Raw genomic sequence first — 16,005 nt, 5'->3', positions numbered from 1 at the left:
TTTTCATCTGTTGGTTGGTTTATTCCTCAGATCCCTGAAACGGCCAGGGCTGGATAGGGCTGAAGCCAGAAGCCTGGAACTCAATTCAGGTCTATCATGTAGGGGCAGGGACCAAGTACTTAATCCATAACCTGCTGACTCCCAGCGTGTGCATCAGCAGGAAGCTGGATCAGAAATGCTGCTTGGGGGCTGGTGCCATGGCCTGCGGCACTGGCATCCCATGTGGGCGCCAGTTCTAGTCCCCGCTGCTCCTCTTCCCATCCAGCACTCTGCTGTGTCCTGGGAATGCAGCAGAAGATGGCCCAAGTCCTTGGGCCCCTGCACCCGTGTGGGAGACCTGGAAGAAGCACCTGGCTCCTGGTTTCAGATCCGTGCAGCTACAGCCATTGCAGCCCTCTGGGGAGTGAACCAGTGGACGGAAGACCTTTCTGTCTCTCCCTCTCATTATCTGTAACTTTATCTCTCAAATAAATAAATAAAATCTTAAAAAAAAAAAAAAAAAAGAAATGCTGCTGGGACTGAAACCCAAGGACTTTAATATGGGGGATATGAGATGAGGTATCCCAAGTGGTAACTTAGTAACTGTGCCAACCAAAAAATAAGGCAGAAGAATTATAAAACGTGGGGGCCGGTGCTGTGGCATAGGGAGTAAAGCCGCTGCCTGCAGAGCCAGCATCCCATAGTCCCAGCTGCTCCACTTCTGATCCAGCTCTCTGCTATGGCCTGGGAAAGTAGTAAAAGATGGCCTAAGTCCTTGGGCCTCTGCACCCACATGGGAGACTGGGAAGAAGCTCTTGGCTCCTGGCTTCAGATTGGCACAACTCCAGCCATTGCAGCCATCTGGGGAGTGAACCAGTGGATGGAAGATCTCTCTTTCTCTCTCTCCCCCAACTCTGCTTCTCTGTAACTCTGCCTTTCAAATAAATAAATAAATAAATCTTAAAAAAAGAGAAAATATGTAAGTAATATAAAATTAACATATATTAATACTGAATCAAACCATGTCTTAACTGAGAGACTTCATTATAAACAAAAAGTAATGATATATGGGATTTTATTATACTTCACTATGAGCCATGCATATATTAAGGTATAAAATTCAAGTTATTTACATTTTTTTGAGATTCCATTGATTTGTTCAATAGATATTTATAATATTTCTTCTATGTGTAAGGACCCATTTATAATATGTTCAGTGGATGTTAATTATGTTTTTAACTTCCAAAGAAAAAAAAGTTATTTTTAACTTCAAAGATTGCACTTACAAGGTGGAGATCAAGATTTTCAAAATTCTTCAAATTCCTTTAAGTAGTATGATATAGTCTCTGTAATCAAATGTGAAGAATAGGGGGCATTGTGCTGCACAGGTTAGGCTGCAGCTTGGGAGGCCTACATTCCAGGCTGGAATGCCAGTTGCTGTCCCAGCACCTCTTGCTTCTTATCTAGCTTCCTGCTAATGCATTCTGGGAGGCAGTACATGATGGCTCGAGTGTTTGGGCCCCTGCCACCCATGTGGGAGACCTTGATGGAGCCCTGGGCTCCTGGCTTTGGCCTGGCCCAGACCTTGCTTTTGTGGCCATTTAGGAAGTGAACCAGCTAATGGGAGATTCTCTCTCTCTGCCTTTCAAGTAGATGAAAATAAATAAACATTCTTTACCAAAGTAAATCATAGTATTCTGACTCATTAAATAAACTCAGGAAATACAGATTTATGTTGAAACTAAACACACAACATAACCAGGGAAACAAACTATTTTATTTAAGGATAAAGGCTTGGTCTTTTAAAAGCATTAAACAGATCCAATTTGAATCTTAATGGCAGTATTCATGCATGTCCACAAGCTCTCTCCAGTCCCACCCCAGGCACACCTCCTCTTAGTTTATTAACATTCTAAATCTTTTTCCAGGTTTGGCCTTGCAACCACTTGACATGATAAAGTAGGTCACTTGAAAAGGAAGAAAGCCCAATAAAATGAATTACGAAGACAACAAGATTAAACTGATTGTACTGTTTTCATACATCCTAGCAGAAATTCTGCAAATATGTAGTTGGCTGTGGTTTGGCATTTAACAGCATGTGATCAGTAAGGAGGAGGAAATTTTATTCTCATTAACTGTTGCAGATTTACTGCAGTGAAAAAGGGCTATGTAACCCGAGATGTGACAGTACAGAAAGATCAAAGCCATGGACTGGAAACTAAATAAACCCTCTGGCTACTTCCTGCAAGGAAAATTCACTTTGGCAATGTAAAACAGAGCCCAGTTAAAAACTACTCTCAGTTTTATGAGCTGTCCTAGCAGCTCAAGTGGTTTGGATCGGCTGAGTGTAGAACATTATATTTCCTTGTTTTTGTCTTAGATACTTCTATAAGCAGTTTTATGGATGTCCCCTCCCCCTCTTTAAAAACACAACAACAAAAAACTCTTTTCTTTTGGCTGAAAATGAGAAGGTAAGCACTAAACTTATTAAAGTGGGTAGGTCTTCATTTGCACATTCCTTTCTCATTTACTACAGCTTAATATTTTTCCCTCTTAGATTTATTTGGCAATATAAATTTACTTTAATAATTCATCTACAATCTGTACAATTCCTATTCAAAATAAGTGCAAATCAGTTTATAGTGCCCATAAGGCTTATATCAGGGGCTGAGTTATTTGTAATAGCACATCTGGAAGGACTGTGGGCAATATAGAGAATACAGGAATTAATATAATATTTAAAACCTATATGCCCTAGGTTTCAATTTTTTAAACACTTTCCGAAAAAAATATCTAGGGAGTAGTGTTTGACCTAGTGGTTAAGATGCAGTTAAGACACCTGCATCTCGTATCAGAGTGCCTAGGTTAAAGTTCTGGTTCCAACTCCCCATTCTAGTTTTGTGCTAATGCAAACCATGGGAGCCAACAGCTCATGGATTAGGTACCTGGGTCCCCTGCCACCCACATGGGAAACCTGGGTTGAGTTTCTGGTTCTCAGCTTTGGTCCAGCCCAGCCTAGCCTTGTCAGTTGCATTTGGGGAGTGAATCCACAGAGGGGAGTTCCCTTGTTGGTGGGTCTGTCTCTCGCTCTCTATCTGCCTCTCAAATAATAATAATGAATAATGATAATAAAACAAATGAAAACAGAAAAAGTTGTAGCTTAATACTTTTAATATAAGAAAATTTTAACAATTGTTCGTAAATACTTAAATCATACTGTTAAACCAAAACACAGATATGGTAGAATAAACTACCTTCAATTAGGAAATATTCTTGAGTTAGAGTAAGCTCAATAATTACTGAATCTAAACTTTAAGGAGATGAGAGATTACATACTCTATTTTTCTCACATTTTTGGAAAATGTAGAGGGGCTTATCAATCAATTACATGCATATGAAAGTGAGACTTTGTAATAGTAATTTGCATTTTATCCTTTAAAGTCATTTTCCCTTTTAAATAAATACATTTCCTAGATCAAATATGGCATAAGAGCAGTTGTCTTCATTCAAAGACCTTTTATTTTCTTTCAATTTAATTTGCAACTAATTTTAATGTCTGCACAGACAATAAAAATATAATACCCATGAGAAATGCATGAACTTTAACATTAGATAATCACTCTTAAATGGTGGTGATATAATTAACTTCCTACTTAAAACTGGACTAACTCTGATGTCATTTTTTCTAGTACAAAGCTACACTGTAATTAATATGTAAATACTTATATAGGCCCCAGTCTTATTTGGATTAGCTTTTCTATTTACAGACTCAGGCTGAATTTCTTCTCTTATTTTAAAATCCTAATAAAGTGACAATAAATTTTATTTTCTTTAGTATCATCTTTGATAGCTAATGCATAACCCTCCAAAAACTGTGCTCAGATTACCAGATTTAAAAACACTAACTTGATGTGGGCAATTCTGTCATCAACTTCTCTTGTTTCTAAATTTCCAGAGGACAGTAAATCACTTAAAATATTCTTCCAAAGTGAGGACTATGAGTTCTCCAGGATAAAACATCTTCCCACGTTTCCAGATTCTAAGCTTTGATATTTGGCTCATATTTCTACATTTCAGTAAAGTTTACAATTTGCTAATGCTGATGTGTGATAATCTAATAAAATCTGACCGTAATGGGTTATAGGCCCAATTTACTAATAAAACCTAATTCAATTCTCTTTGGGAAACGCAAATCATTAGTGTCTAAGCAGTAGAACTGATTTTCCACAACTTTTTGATACTAGAAAGAAGTTGTCTCTATAAAACATCTAAACAAATGGACTAATACATATAATAAACCCAAGAGAATTCATTTGCAGCATAAAACAATAACATCATGTCTGTAAAAAAACACATTGGTTAATTAGGTGAACAAATGATCTGCACAAGGCATTTACCCCTTTAGACTGAGATTATCCCACCCATTTCATTCTCATTTTTAGACAACTGGATTCAATCTGTAGAGAATTTAGTGGGCTAAAGAGAATTTAAAGGTAGTGGACTAATTATTTAATGTGTTAATAAACTCTCAGCAGCTTGCCTCCAAGCAAATTTAAAGCATCATTTTGCAGTAAAAACATGTCAGATGTATTAAAGCAAAAGAGGTAAACAATATGTTGTATTGCACAAGACCGTCATATCTTACTCTGTGTTTTAATACTTATTCTAAAATTTCATTGACAGATTTATATATTACTTGTCATCTGAAGGTGGTAATGGTGCAACAGTAAGCCTACCAGCTCTTAACCATACTTAAAGGCTTCACTATTTATTAGCTACCTGGTTTTAGGTTAGTCCCGTTAAAATTTCTGCATCTTAACTTCCACATTAATTAAAATAGGGGCAATACTATTCTGTGTCTTATCTATCTCATGCATTTGTTGTCAATCAGATGAGATACATGAAGGTACAAATGCTAGATAAATGCTGGTTATGAGTCTTTGTGTACTGTACTGAAATTTTGACAAAATGTCTTGTTTTATTATTTGAAACTTTTAGAAGGCCCTAAGACACTCTATCTTCTCAAATAAGAAGTAATTTGCACAATCAGGATGGGAGTATTCAGAAAGAAAAATGAGATTCCATGAATAGGACTGTGTTAGCAAGATTGTTAACAGTGCAAAAAGTTTTTACTGGTCTTGGTTTGATTTTCTCATCAGAACCCTGTTGTTACACAGCCACTGCCACACTTGTCCTTCTGATTTTATTATTTCAGAAGTTTCAGAACAAAATGACTGCTTTATTATTTTAGGTATACTTTTACTTGAGATACAGTATTATTTCTTATGGATGGTTTTTTCATTTCAAGAAATTTTACCATAAATTTTTGTTTTATTATTACTGATGAAGGAGGGAACAACTTAAAATGATTCCTAGTGGTCAGATGTTGTATTTATTACTGGGCTTGAAATAAATATTTATAGTTGAGGGGGCTTCAAAGTTTGTGAAAAATGGGATTAAAAGGCATGTTTTCCATGAACTTTTTAAAGCCTCCTCGTTTTAAAAAATTCTGTCACTTGGATAATGGAATATAACTTATAATAAAAATCCGCACAGATCTGATATTTTTAAATCAAATTATATACCTACTTGAAACAGAGAAACTTTTTAAAGTAAACAACATGTTGTCTTCTTACCCAAATCTGCTGTTGTTACAAAGAGGTTTTACTATATGTGTTTTAATCACTATTTAATAAAATTCTATTTAAACTGAGAAGGAACACTTGCAAATATCTCAAACTAGATCTAGCTAAGAACAAATATTAGGGATCCATATAAATGCACATATCAAGAAAAAAAAAACAAAATCTGTAACAGTACCTTACATACACAAGGCATTCTATGAGTTTTTATTTTTTAATATTATAATAATTTAATAGGCTTGTCAAAATGAAAACATGTTTAACATGGTAACAGTAAATAAAGAGATCTTTTATCATGTTTTAACACATGGAAATGAATATGAATGGAACAATCAAATATTCTTAACCATACTGCCTACTTTCAGTTAGTAGAATTACAGATGTGGCAGTTCTGTATCCAACTTAATGCTACCAAAATATCAGATATGAATAACATTTTTGTAAGAAAAGACTTTTCAATAAGGAAGAAGAAAACTAAAAGGTCTCTGTGGCCAACACTTCAAGTGGAGAATTTTATGTAAATGAATATTTACTGTTAAATATATCTATTTTGACCTATGTACAGGGTTACTTAAAGAACACTACTTTAATGCATTCTAATATGAGGGTAAAATATTGTGGCACGAAAGCAGGTGGTGAAAACAACATTTAATCCACAGATACATATAACTTACTATACTTGATGTATCTATTTTCTTTGACACATAAAAAATTTTTATCTATTACTTTATAAAATTCTTAGAAATGAAATTATGATATTAAAGGAAGTGAACAATTTAAGGCTCTTGCTCCATATCCCCAAATTCCTTTCATAAATTTTTATCACTTTAAATTCTCACAAGTTCATAAGAGTACCTCTTTGCTCCAATATGTGGGTATTAGCAATAAAAAGTCCCTGGCAATTGATACATAAAAATACTATCCGGCTGCTTTCTTTTATAACTACTATGTCTAGAAAAATTACTAAAGTCAGTTATTTTAAAAGAAGGCTTTGTGAAGTATGTTCTCACTGAGAAGTAACAGAAAAAGAAATCCATAAATAACAAAAAGCTACCATTATCTTTGCTGTAAATTTAATACCATAATAAGTAAAGCTGTGTTTTAGCTAAAGATTATCTTTAAATAATTTCTTAGGTATTTACCAGTTATTTTGGTTTTTACAAACCTGAGGAAAATAATTGTTCTAAATATCTATCAAAGCAAATATTTCTGGGAGTTCTTTTCACTTTTTTTTACCCTTCCATGTAATTTCTATACTTACTGACATAGTAATGAAGGCCCAGTAAAACTTAAATTATTAAAACAAATAATAGAGTTTGGATGATCAATTGAAAGTTGATAAAGGAGTTATCAAAGAAGGGATTTTGTAGGCATATTTAGTTTCCTCTCAATATAAAATAATTTTTGCTTCGGCAAATTAAGGGTTTAACATGGAAAACAGTTTAATTTTTCTTTAACTCCTATCATGTAGTTTTGGTAGTAACATATAAACTACACAATGCTTTTTAGACAGAGAACATGAAATTTTGAGGTTGCTTTTCTCAAAAATAATCAAGTAAACTAAATAGCTGAATATAGTTAAAGTGGCCTTACAGCTAAAGAATTAAGCCTAACTTTTACATGTAGAATTCATATCTTACGAATATTCATACATTAAAAATGGTGTAAAATATTTCTTATATGTTAAAGAAATAATTTTGTTACTTCTACTTAATATGATTTTTAAAGTGCAGATAACATTTTAACTATGATTTAAATTTTGAAAAAAATGACAGAGATCAGAAGGTATATATATATATATATGTGTGTTTGTGTGTGTATATACTAACGTATTCTAAGAAAGAAAAAAAGACAGTATTCTAAGAAAGAAAAAAAGACAGGCTATAATATACTCCTTGAAATATACACATAGAAAATGAAAGTCTAGAAATCAGATGGCTCAGATAATGCACACATCTAGTTCATCTTTGACCTTACTGAAATGGTCAGTCAATGACATCATTGTGCCAACCACAAAGGCTTCAAGCTCTCAGAAAAATATTTTTCAAAGCCCCAAGGAAACCTAAGCAGTCTCTGCAATTTTTTTTCCAGTTTATGAAAATTGGATTCCTATAAAAGAAAAATGGACCATTTTTACTGCAACAAAAACTGATTTGTAAAAGCTGGAAGCAGTTTAAAAATACTCTTAACATGAGGTTCTTGTTAGTCTTGAAAAGTAAGAGTTATAATAAAAAAAAGGTCCAAAAATATGGCGTGGATATATGGTATATAACAGGGAAAAAAAAAAAAGCTAGCCTTGCTCCTATTATTTTTAATTAGCTTCAATAATAAGTTCCACTTTACTTTCTAACACCAGTTCAGATCTGGGGAGGGGAAGATTTACATTTGACACTCTGGGATTGGCAACTCCACAGCTAATGCCTTGGAGCCCTAATGCATTTTGCATTAGCTCTAAATGTCGGGAAATCCTGGCGCCAAGAAGTTCAAACCAATAGTGACACATGTCTAAAATCCAGGATTCGCTGTCCAACTGCCAGTATCTATTTTATCAAACATCTAGTCTCTCCTGTACAACAGGAGAGATGAGTTTTACAGTTTTCACTGTTTCCAATTTAACTGCCTTGCTATATTAGAAAAATGTAGGCATTCAGATTAAGAAAGACCCCTGACTTGAATTTTAAGAAAAATACCACTTTGGACGGCTCAAACACTTCTCTAAATCTGGCTTTGTTCCTCTGATTTTAACACATTTGTCCTGGTACTAAACTGCCATCTTAGAAAAAAATAAAAAAAATTTTTGAACAATTAAAAATCCCCTCATATCATACAAATTAGAAATTTATTCCTTACTTGGCAGGAGTTTGGGATAATATACTTTGCATGAATATAAGCAAGCTGAAATGTGGTGCAAACCATTGAAATCTTTACTTAATTTATACTAAACTGATCTTCTGTATATAAAGAGAATTGAAAATGAATCTTGATGTGAATGGAAGGGGAGAGGGAGCAGGAAAGGGGAGGGTTGTGGGTGGGAGGGAAGTTATGGTGGGGGGGAAGCCATTATAATCCATAAGCTGTACTTTGGAAATTTATATTCATTAAATAAAAGTTAAAAAAAAAATACAACAAAGACCAAAGTACCCTAAGAGCTGGCTGAGGAGTAAGCCACTTGGCAGTGTCATATTGTTTCATGTTTCACCCACACACTAATGTCACTCAAATCACTGAAAGCATTAGGAATGATAAAAATTCACCTTTTATATATTTATTTTCATTTTTTTCCCAGATAACTTGACAGTACTTATTTATCAAAGGTACATGATAAAGAAGTAGGGAAAGAATTTATAAGTTATCTGGACCATTCCCTTATTTAAAAAAAAAAATACTCTCAAAATAGATAATGGTCCCTCTTTTCAAGGGTATTTAGAGAGTCAGCTTTTTCAATATTTAAAATTCACTTTAGATTTTATTTTTTTCACAGTTAACCCGAAATTTTCACAGTGTCCATTAAGTCTGCTTATTGTCATCTTCTCAGTAGAGATTAATGAGTTCGACAACTCCTCTTCAATGGACTTGTATTCCTTGAAAAAAAATCCCAATTTTTAATAAGTTAAAATAAAAACTAAAAAAATGTTTTGAGTCAATGTATTTAACCTAACAGGTTTAGATTTACTTACTGGATATCAGAAGGTGAAAAGTAGCCACAAGTGTAAAATTTCACGTCTAGGATATTATGCAGCAAAAATCATCATACCAAAATAAGAGAATAAGTATGTAACAATTCTAAAATACCTAAACGTTTCTGCAGAATTAAAAACTATGCCAGACTTACGATCCATGGTTTGTTACCATCAAAGAGCACAGAAGTCCTATTAAAGGAAGAATCGTAACCAACCAAAAATTACTGAATAAAAGGAAAAAGTAAATGATTCCAGAGTTGGTCAATAAAAAATGCAGAAAAGCACAACTATGAATTTTTTGGCTATACGGTATATTCTGTATGTCTGCTGATACAATTAAGATTCTATTTCCATTTAATCTATTGGGCACAAAAATTTGAAGAAGTTCATTGTAAATTATTTCCTCTGGAAATGAAAAAGGGATACAGTGATCTGCTTAAGACCTGATAAAGTATAAAAGACAAGGCACAAAAGACTTTCTCAGGGAAGTTCTTAAATGGTAAACAATTCACAAATCAAAATAATTATGATATCATTCTTTTGATTTGAAAAATAGTCTATAATAAGTTTTATTAACTAACCCTCAAGTCAAAATTACTATATATGTCCTTTATGAGGAAAATACATTATTTAAATATTTTTATCCTTGAAAAGGAACTAAAGGTTCAAAGGTGAAATGATTCTCTCAAAATAATTGCTGAATCAAGCTTGCAAAATCATTATTTTGTATATTTTAGTGAAAATGTTTAGTTTCTTAAAATTCTATAAAAATGGAAAGAATAGCCTCAAGTACGTATTACATGATTAATAGCAGTCTGCTTGCTTTATATTGGCAGTGTCTGCAGGAGATACAAAGACAATGTACAAAACCTTTGTTTAAATAATTATAGCAAATATAGCCAGAAGCATCAGAAGTAATCAAAAGTCATATGTTTTCTAGTATTTAACCATGTTTGGTTTTTATTTCTTAAGGCAAGGAATTTCTTACTATGACAACCCAGTACACCAATGAAACTATTTCCGAAGTTCTATTATTTACTTAAGTTTATTACAGAACAATGTACTATGTATTTCATGTAATACTCGCATGATTTTCCATCATGTCCTTAAACTTTGGATAATGTTCTTTAGTTAAGTATGAAATCAAGTTAGTGGGTTGCAAACTGCATTTTGAAAATGAAATATATTAGAAAAAAAATCATTGTGCATTATAGGCAGCTAAGAGTTAGAACCCATTTAAGAAATTTTTTTTATGTGTACAGGTAGTTATATGTATATAAACAAATATGTATGTGTGTAGTAGGCTGCAATATGAAAGATATTTCTTTTCAATGTGGACTGTAGTCAAAAGAGCTTAAAAGTCACTGTATTATGTCTTGTTTCCTCCAAATTGGGGTGGAAAGAACACAGGCTTTAGTGACATAGATCTGAGATAAAATATTTTCTTAACTTATGTGAGTTACTGAAACCTTGAATTTTTAGATTCTTGATTTCTTCTGTAATATGGAAACAATAATATTTGTTTAAAAACGTTGCTCTTCAGGTTAAAATAAATGAGTAATGAAACATTTTATAAAATAGATGATCAATAATGGTTGTAGAATTATTATAATTATTATTAGTTTAAAAATTTCTTGTCAGCTTTCAGATTTATAATAATATTGGTCACAATTATATTGTTCATTTAAAAAATATTTAAACACATCTCCCAAATAGAAAATCACCTGTGTGATGAAAAGTAGAATTTTAGAAGAGGAAATTACATAAATAACTTAAAGAAAAATATATAAGTTTAAAATAATAATAATTCACCAAATTCACAGTCAGCCTAACTTAAAATACTACAACTCTAGGAATGATATAAGGAGGAAATTACTGTTTACGCTTTCTGGCAAGATTTTTAAGATATATGATACCATTAGTAAATGAGGCTGAGTACCTGCTCTGGATAACTTTATTATAACTGTACTACAATGCTGGCCTGTCAGATTATTTCCTTCAATATTTCACTTGAATGACATCTACAAAGGAAAAGTCATCAAAGTAGCAACTTTTTAAAACAGTGAAGTCTGAAAACTGTTAAAATACATGTCTTATGTTCTCATTTTGTTACTCAGTTGGCTTTGGGATGTAGTCAGGAAACAATCTGCTCACTAATTTGGCACAAGTATTGCCTGCTTCCATAGACAGCCCCTATTTCCCAAAGCGATGACGTGTATTATTTTCAGACCTGTGATCTCTGTTTATTTTTACATAGAAAATATGACTTTATAAATTAATTTAAAATCAAACAAACATGTTATTGAACAGAGCAAAGTCTCTTTTTCCTCCTTGATGAAAAATATAGAGAAATGGGGAGTGAAGAGAATTCTAACTTTTCAAATATAAAAGAAACAACATACATTAGATTTGCCTTGGGAGACTGTTTACCTGCCAGGAAATGAATGCTGCCCAACCACATCTCCATTTTGAAGATGAAAATCACTGAAGAAATCTGGACTTATGGCTCCTTCAGAGGCAATTAATCCATCTAGAAAGAAAGAAAATGGTAACTAGTGAAATATATTTGCAGAGAATAAAGGAAGCAATCTTTTCTTGCAACACAGTGAGAAAACAGCCTGTATATTTAACCTGAAAAGAAATATGTTACCACGACATGCTTTTCTCTCTGGGAGTAAGAAGACCAGGTGTTACTTTAGTATTTTGTTCACAACAATTGAACACGTATTGAATATCTACTATGTTCTAGATTTTTTTCCTTACTGTAGAGATTACAGATTGCTTTCAAGGGGTTTGCAATTTTGTGGAGAAGAAAGATGGCAAAAACAAGGAGGTGAGGCAGAGTAGGAAGGGATAGTAAAGATGATCTAGGCCAAAAAAACACACGAATAAAGGAAGCAGGCATTAAATACAGTGTTGGCAGAGAGCAATACGTACATATATTGAACATTTTATACCTAGATACTGTCATTTGTGTGCTGTGATTACTTTTAAAAACAGGTTTATTTATTTATTTGAAAGGTACAGAGAAGGAGGGAGAGAAAGAGAGGAGGGGAGGGAGAGAGAAAGAGAATACAGAGAGAGAGAGATAGAGATAGAGAGAGAGAGAGAGAGAGAGAGAGAGAGAGAGAGAGAGAGAGAGACTGCATCCAAATGGCCATTACAGCCAGGGCTGGTTCATGCTGAAGCCAGGAGCCAGGAGCTTCATCTGGGTTTCCCACGTAGGTGGCCAGCCTAAGCACTTGGGTCTTTTGCTGCTTTCCCAGGAGCATTAGCAGAGAACTAGATCGAAAGTGGAGCAGTTAGGACATGAAACAGTGTCCACATGTGATGCCAATGTGGCTGGCAGTGGCGGCTTAATCTGCTACACCACAATGCCAATTCCAAAATAACTGAACTTCTAAATAAGTAATACACGACAATTCAGGTGCCAAACATTAAAACATACACATAAACTTATATTAGAAATCTCCATAAATATAAACTCCCTGTGTTCTTAAAAGGGTATTCTGCACATAACTTAAATACTTCTTTGTGACTTGATCTTCATCACAAATATCAAATATCAAATCACAAATATCAAATACAGTCATGCGCTAGGCCTAGGGTTATCAGATATATGAGAACTTGACTAAGCATGCTAAATGGCTCTATGCTACTATGCTTATGGATTCTTTTTCTTTGCTTATGAAATACTTCTTTTCCTAAATCTAAGTCTTTGTTATTACCTTTTGCTTAGTAAAAATTATTTATTTTAGAGGAAAGAGAAAGAGAAAAAGAGATGTGTATACAGAGGTTGTATCACCAGGAAGCGGGAGTCAGGTATCAAACCCAGGAACTCCAATAAGGGATGTGGGCATCTTAACTGGTATCTTAATTGCTGGGCCAAATGCTTGAACTGTCTTTGGTTGATTTTGGAGTGATATTATTTTCTCATATATGCTAATCTAAGAGCCTAGATAACTTATTTTTGATAGAATGATGAATAAGTTTAGAATATAAAGGACCTGAGGAAAAAAGATCTAAGTTATGGCTTCAGCACTATCCCATGAGTGCAAATGAGTGCATGAGTGACCTTTTATATAACGACTTGGGTAGCTCTGAGGTCTTTCAACATTTTTTTTTTCTGAAAGTACATCTAGTTGTTGAGTGACCTCTAGATAAATGTTGGCTATGTCACCCTCACCACATTTAAAATGTTGGCATGCAGGAGGCAAATTTATTTAGTCACCAGTGATTATTTTATACCTAGCACATTAATGAAAATACTGTGCTAAGCTCTGTAGAAAATATATAAAATGATATTATATAATCTGTCTTTAAGATGTAATTATATAATTTATTCATAAACAGATAAACAGGAATAGAATAGTGAATGAGTGGGGAAAATAGTGAAAGTACTGAGGGATTACTGTACTCTGTAGGGCTTGGAAGGTCTCACTTAAGGAAAGGAAGCAGCATTTGATTTACATTTTGAAAGACAGGTAGGATTTAAATGATAAAATCCATTTGAAGAGTAAGAGAATTAAAAATTGAGTGAATGGCAAAACTAAGTAATAAAGTTGGCAAATGAGTAAGTGAGATAATTTACAGTTCCACAAACTCCTGTAATACTCATTTGGTACATACTCATATATCCATTTGTTACATATCACATTAATAATTTGTATTATTATTTAACTGCTGAATTGTTAATGGAGACCCTTGGTATCTGTCTTCTTTATTAAATTTAAAATACTTAAGAGAGAACTTGAGTTTCCACTAAAAGTGTCAGTAGTATTTAGTCCAGTTTTTATGTCCACTAGAAGTTAAAGATTCTATAAATTGAAAGCAGATAGACACTGAAAATTTACAAAACAATGAAATAATGGGAAATGTCAATACACCATAGATTAAGAAAAAAGCAGATGAAAGAAACCAATTTTATGTGGATCTAAGGTTCTATTAAAGTGTAGCTAAAATTAACAAAGCTAACATTACAAAAATCAGTAAGTTCTTCTGTTGAACTAAAATCAAATAATTGAGGATCAAGGTTTAGGGAAACTGCCAATTTTAGAGGAACAAAGCTAAGTAAAATGCCAAAATTACACCATACTTTGAAAATGAATGCAAAATATTCAGCATAGCAGCTGAAGAAAAGATATCAACTGTAAGAATACAGTATTTCAGATATAAATACCACCAAATGAAAAGATGGGTCGATTATGTTAAAAAAATGAAAAGATGAGTCAATTATGTTAAAAAGTTTATGTTTATAAAATGTGACCCAATGAAGTGAGCCAGATTAGGAAGACTATACCAAAAACTGAACAAATTATCAACTTCTTATTTTTGATTCAGTGCTCCATTGACTTCAATGGCAACAGTGAGTACCAAAAAGATAAACAGAATTCAGGGAAACTGAATTCAGGAAATGACCAGACTATCATCAAATAGAGATCAAGCTAAAAATCCCCGAGTTTAAAAATTCAGTTAGGAATTTAAAAAACCCAGAACCCAACTAGTTTAATAATACAATAAACCTAATAAAATGTGAATTTAAAAATAAATTTATACCTTTAAAGCTCATTTTCTATAATCTGTCACTGCAGCTGACTCAGTAACCTGCATGGCTCGACAGAAGTTATGTAGTTCTGACACCAGCAAGCTTTCTGCACTAGCATGAGGTATGTAAGTTAAGCCCTCACCTCAAGTACCTCAGCTTCTTAAAAAATATTCATTTATTTCTCAGAATCATGCATCCAAAATTACTTCTTTTTAGATAAATATTAAAAAATAATCCTGATTACAAATTCAAGGTGAATTTAGGAGAATCCTTCTTAAGCTCCAACTCCATCCTTGGTCTTTCAAAGACAGCAACAAGGAACCGAAGAATTTCATGGCCAGAGAAGAGAGAGAAAACAGAGCACTCTGTATGCTATACAGTATTATATACATTTTGGATATTAGATTTTATGAGGTTGTCAGGGCATAGTTATGTTAACCCATCTTTCTGAGATGATTCAAATAATGATAAAGAGTTACAAACACAAAAAATGATGAAATCATAGCAAATTTGTTTTTATCATAGGTAACATCAACTTTCTGATTTCCAAGAGCCAGATATAAATATAAACACTGTGAATCAAAGTAAAAAAAAAAACCACAAAATTTTACTATTTCCTGGTATGTGAAGGCACTTCAAAAAGTTCATGGGAAAATAAAAGATAAGCTTATTTTGATGCAAATATTTTTCAAATCCATGTATAGTTTTGTGTAATATTAACTTCTATTAACTTTCTGAAGCACCCTCACATTGACACTGAAAAAAAACTTTATTTTTATTTCCTAAATGAAAATACAATATTGGGTTCTTTGATGAACTAGCCAAAAGTGAAAATGTAGCTTGTAGGAGAAAATGGATGTCAATAATATAGAAAATGAAAAAAAGAAATGACTAACATAAATCTCATTTGGTTATACCTGATAAAACATATCACAGAAATACAAGGTAAATGAACATTTTATTATTAAGAATGCTTCTGAGACAGAAACAAATCATTGTAAGCGTTATATACCAGGAGTTTATTAACATACCAAGAGTATGATTCACCACAATCAATGAAGAATAAAAAGTATAGTGTTATTTAGAAATGTGCAGTAGCAATATAGCTTTATAAGTTTTCATGTAGTTTCTTTATGGGTAAAAGCATTAAAGGAAACAT

The 16,005-nt window shown here is 33.0% G+C and overlaps 1 protein-coding gene across 3 annotated transcripts in view; it reads right to left on the bottom strand.

The window, feature by feature from the left end:
- The window catches only part of KIFAP3 (kinesin associated protein 3), a 179,792-nt gene that overhangs the window by 23,614 nt on the left and 140,173 nt on the right, over window positions 1-16,005 (bottom strand). For 2 of the 3 annotated variants that reach the window (XM_062192739.1, XM_062192740.1), the window contains exon 19: window positions 11,732-11,831. In XM_062192739.1, the coding sequence (XP_062048723.1) occupies window positions 11,732-11,831 (100 nt within the window). Of the gene's footprint in view, window positions 1-9,085; window positions 9,203-11,731; window positions 11,832-16,005 lie in introns of those variants that run through there. The other variant, XM_062192742.1, reaches the window with a different exon arrangement.

The sequence above is a fragment of the Lepus europaeus genome, chromosome 5 (genome assembly GCF_033115175.1).
Source record: "Lepus europaeus isolate LE1 chromosome 5, mLepTim1.pri, whole genome shotgun sequence".
NCBI lineage: Eukaryota > Metazoa > Chordata > Mammalia > Lagomorpha > Leporidae > Lepus > Lepus europaeus.
This window is presented reverse-complemented; position numbering and strand designations above follow the sequence as displayed.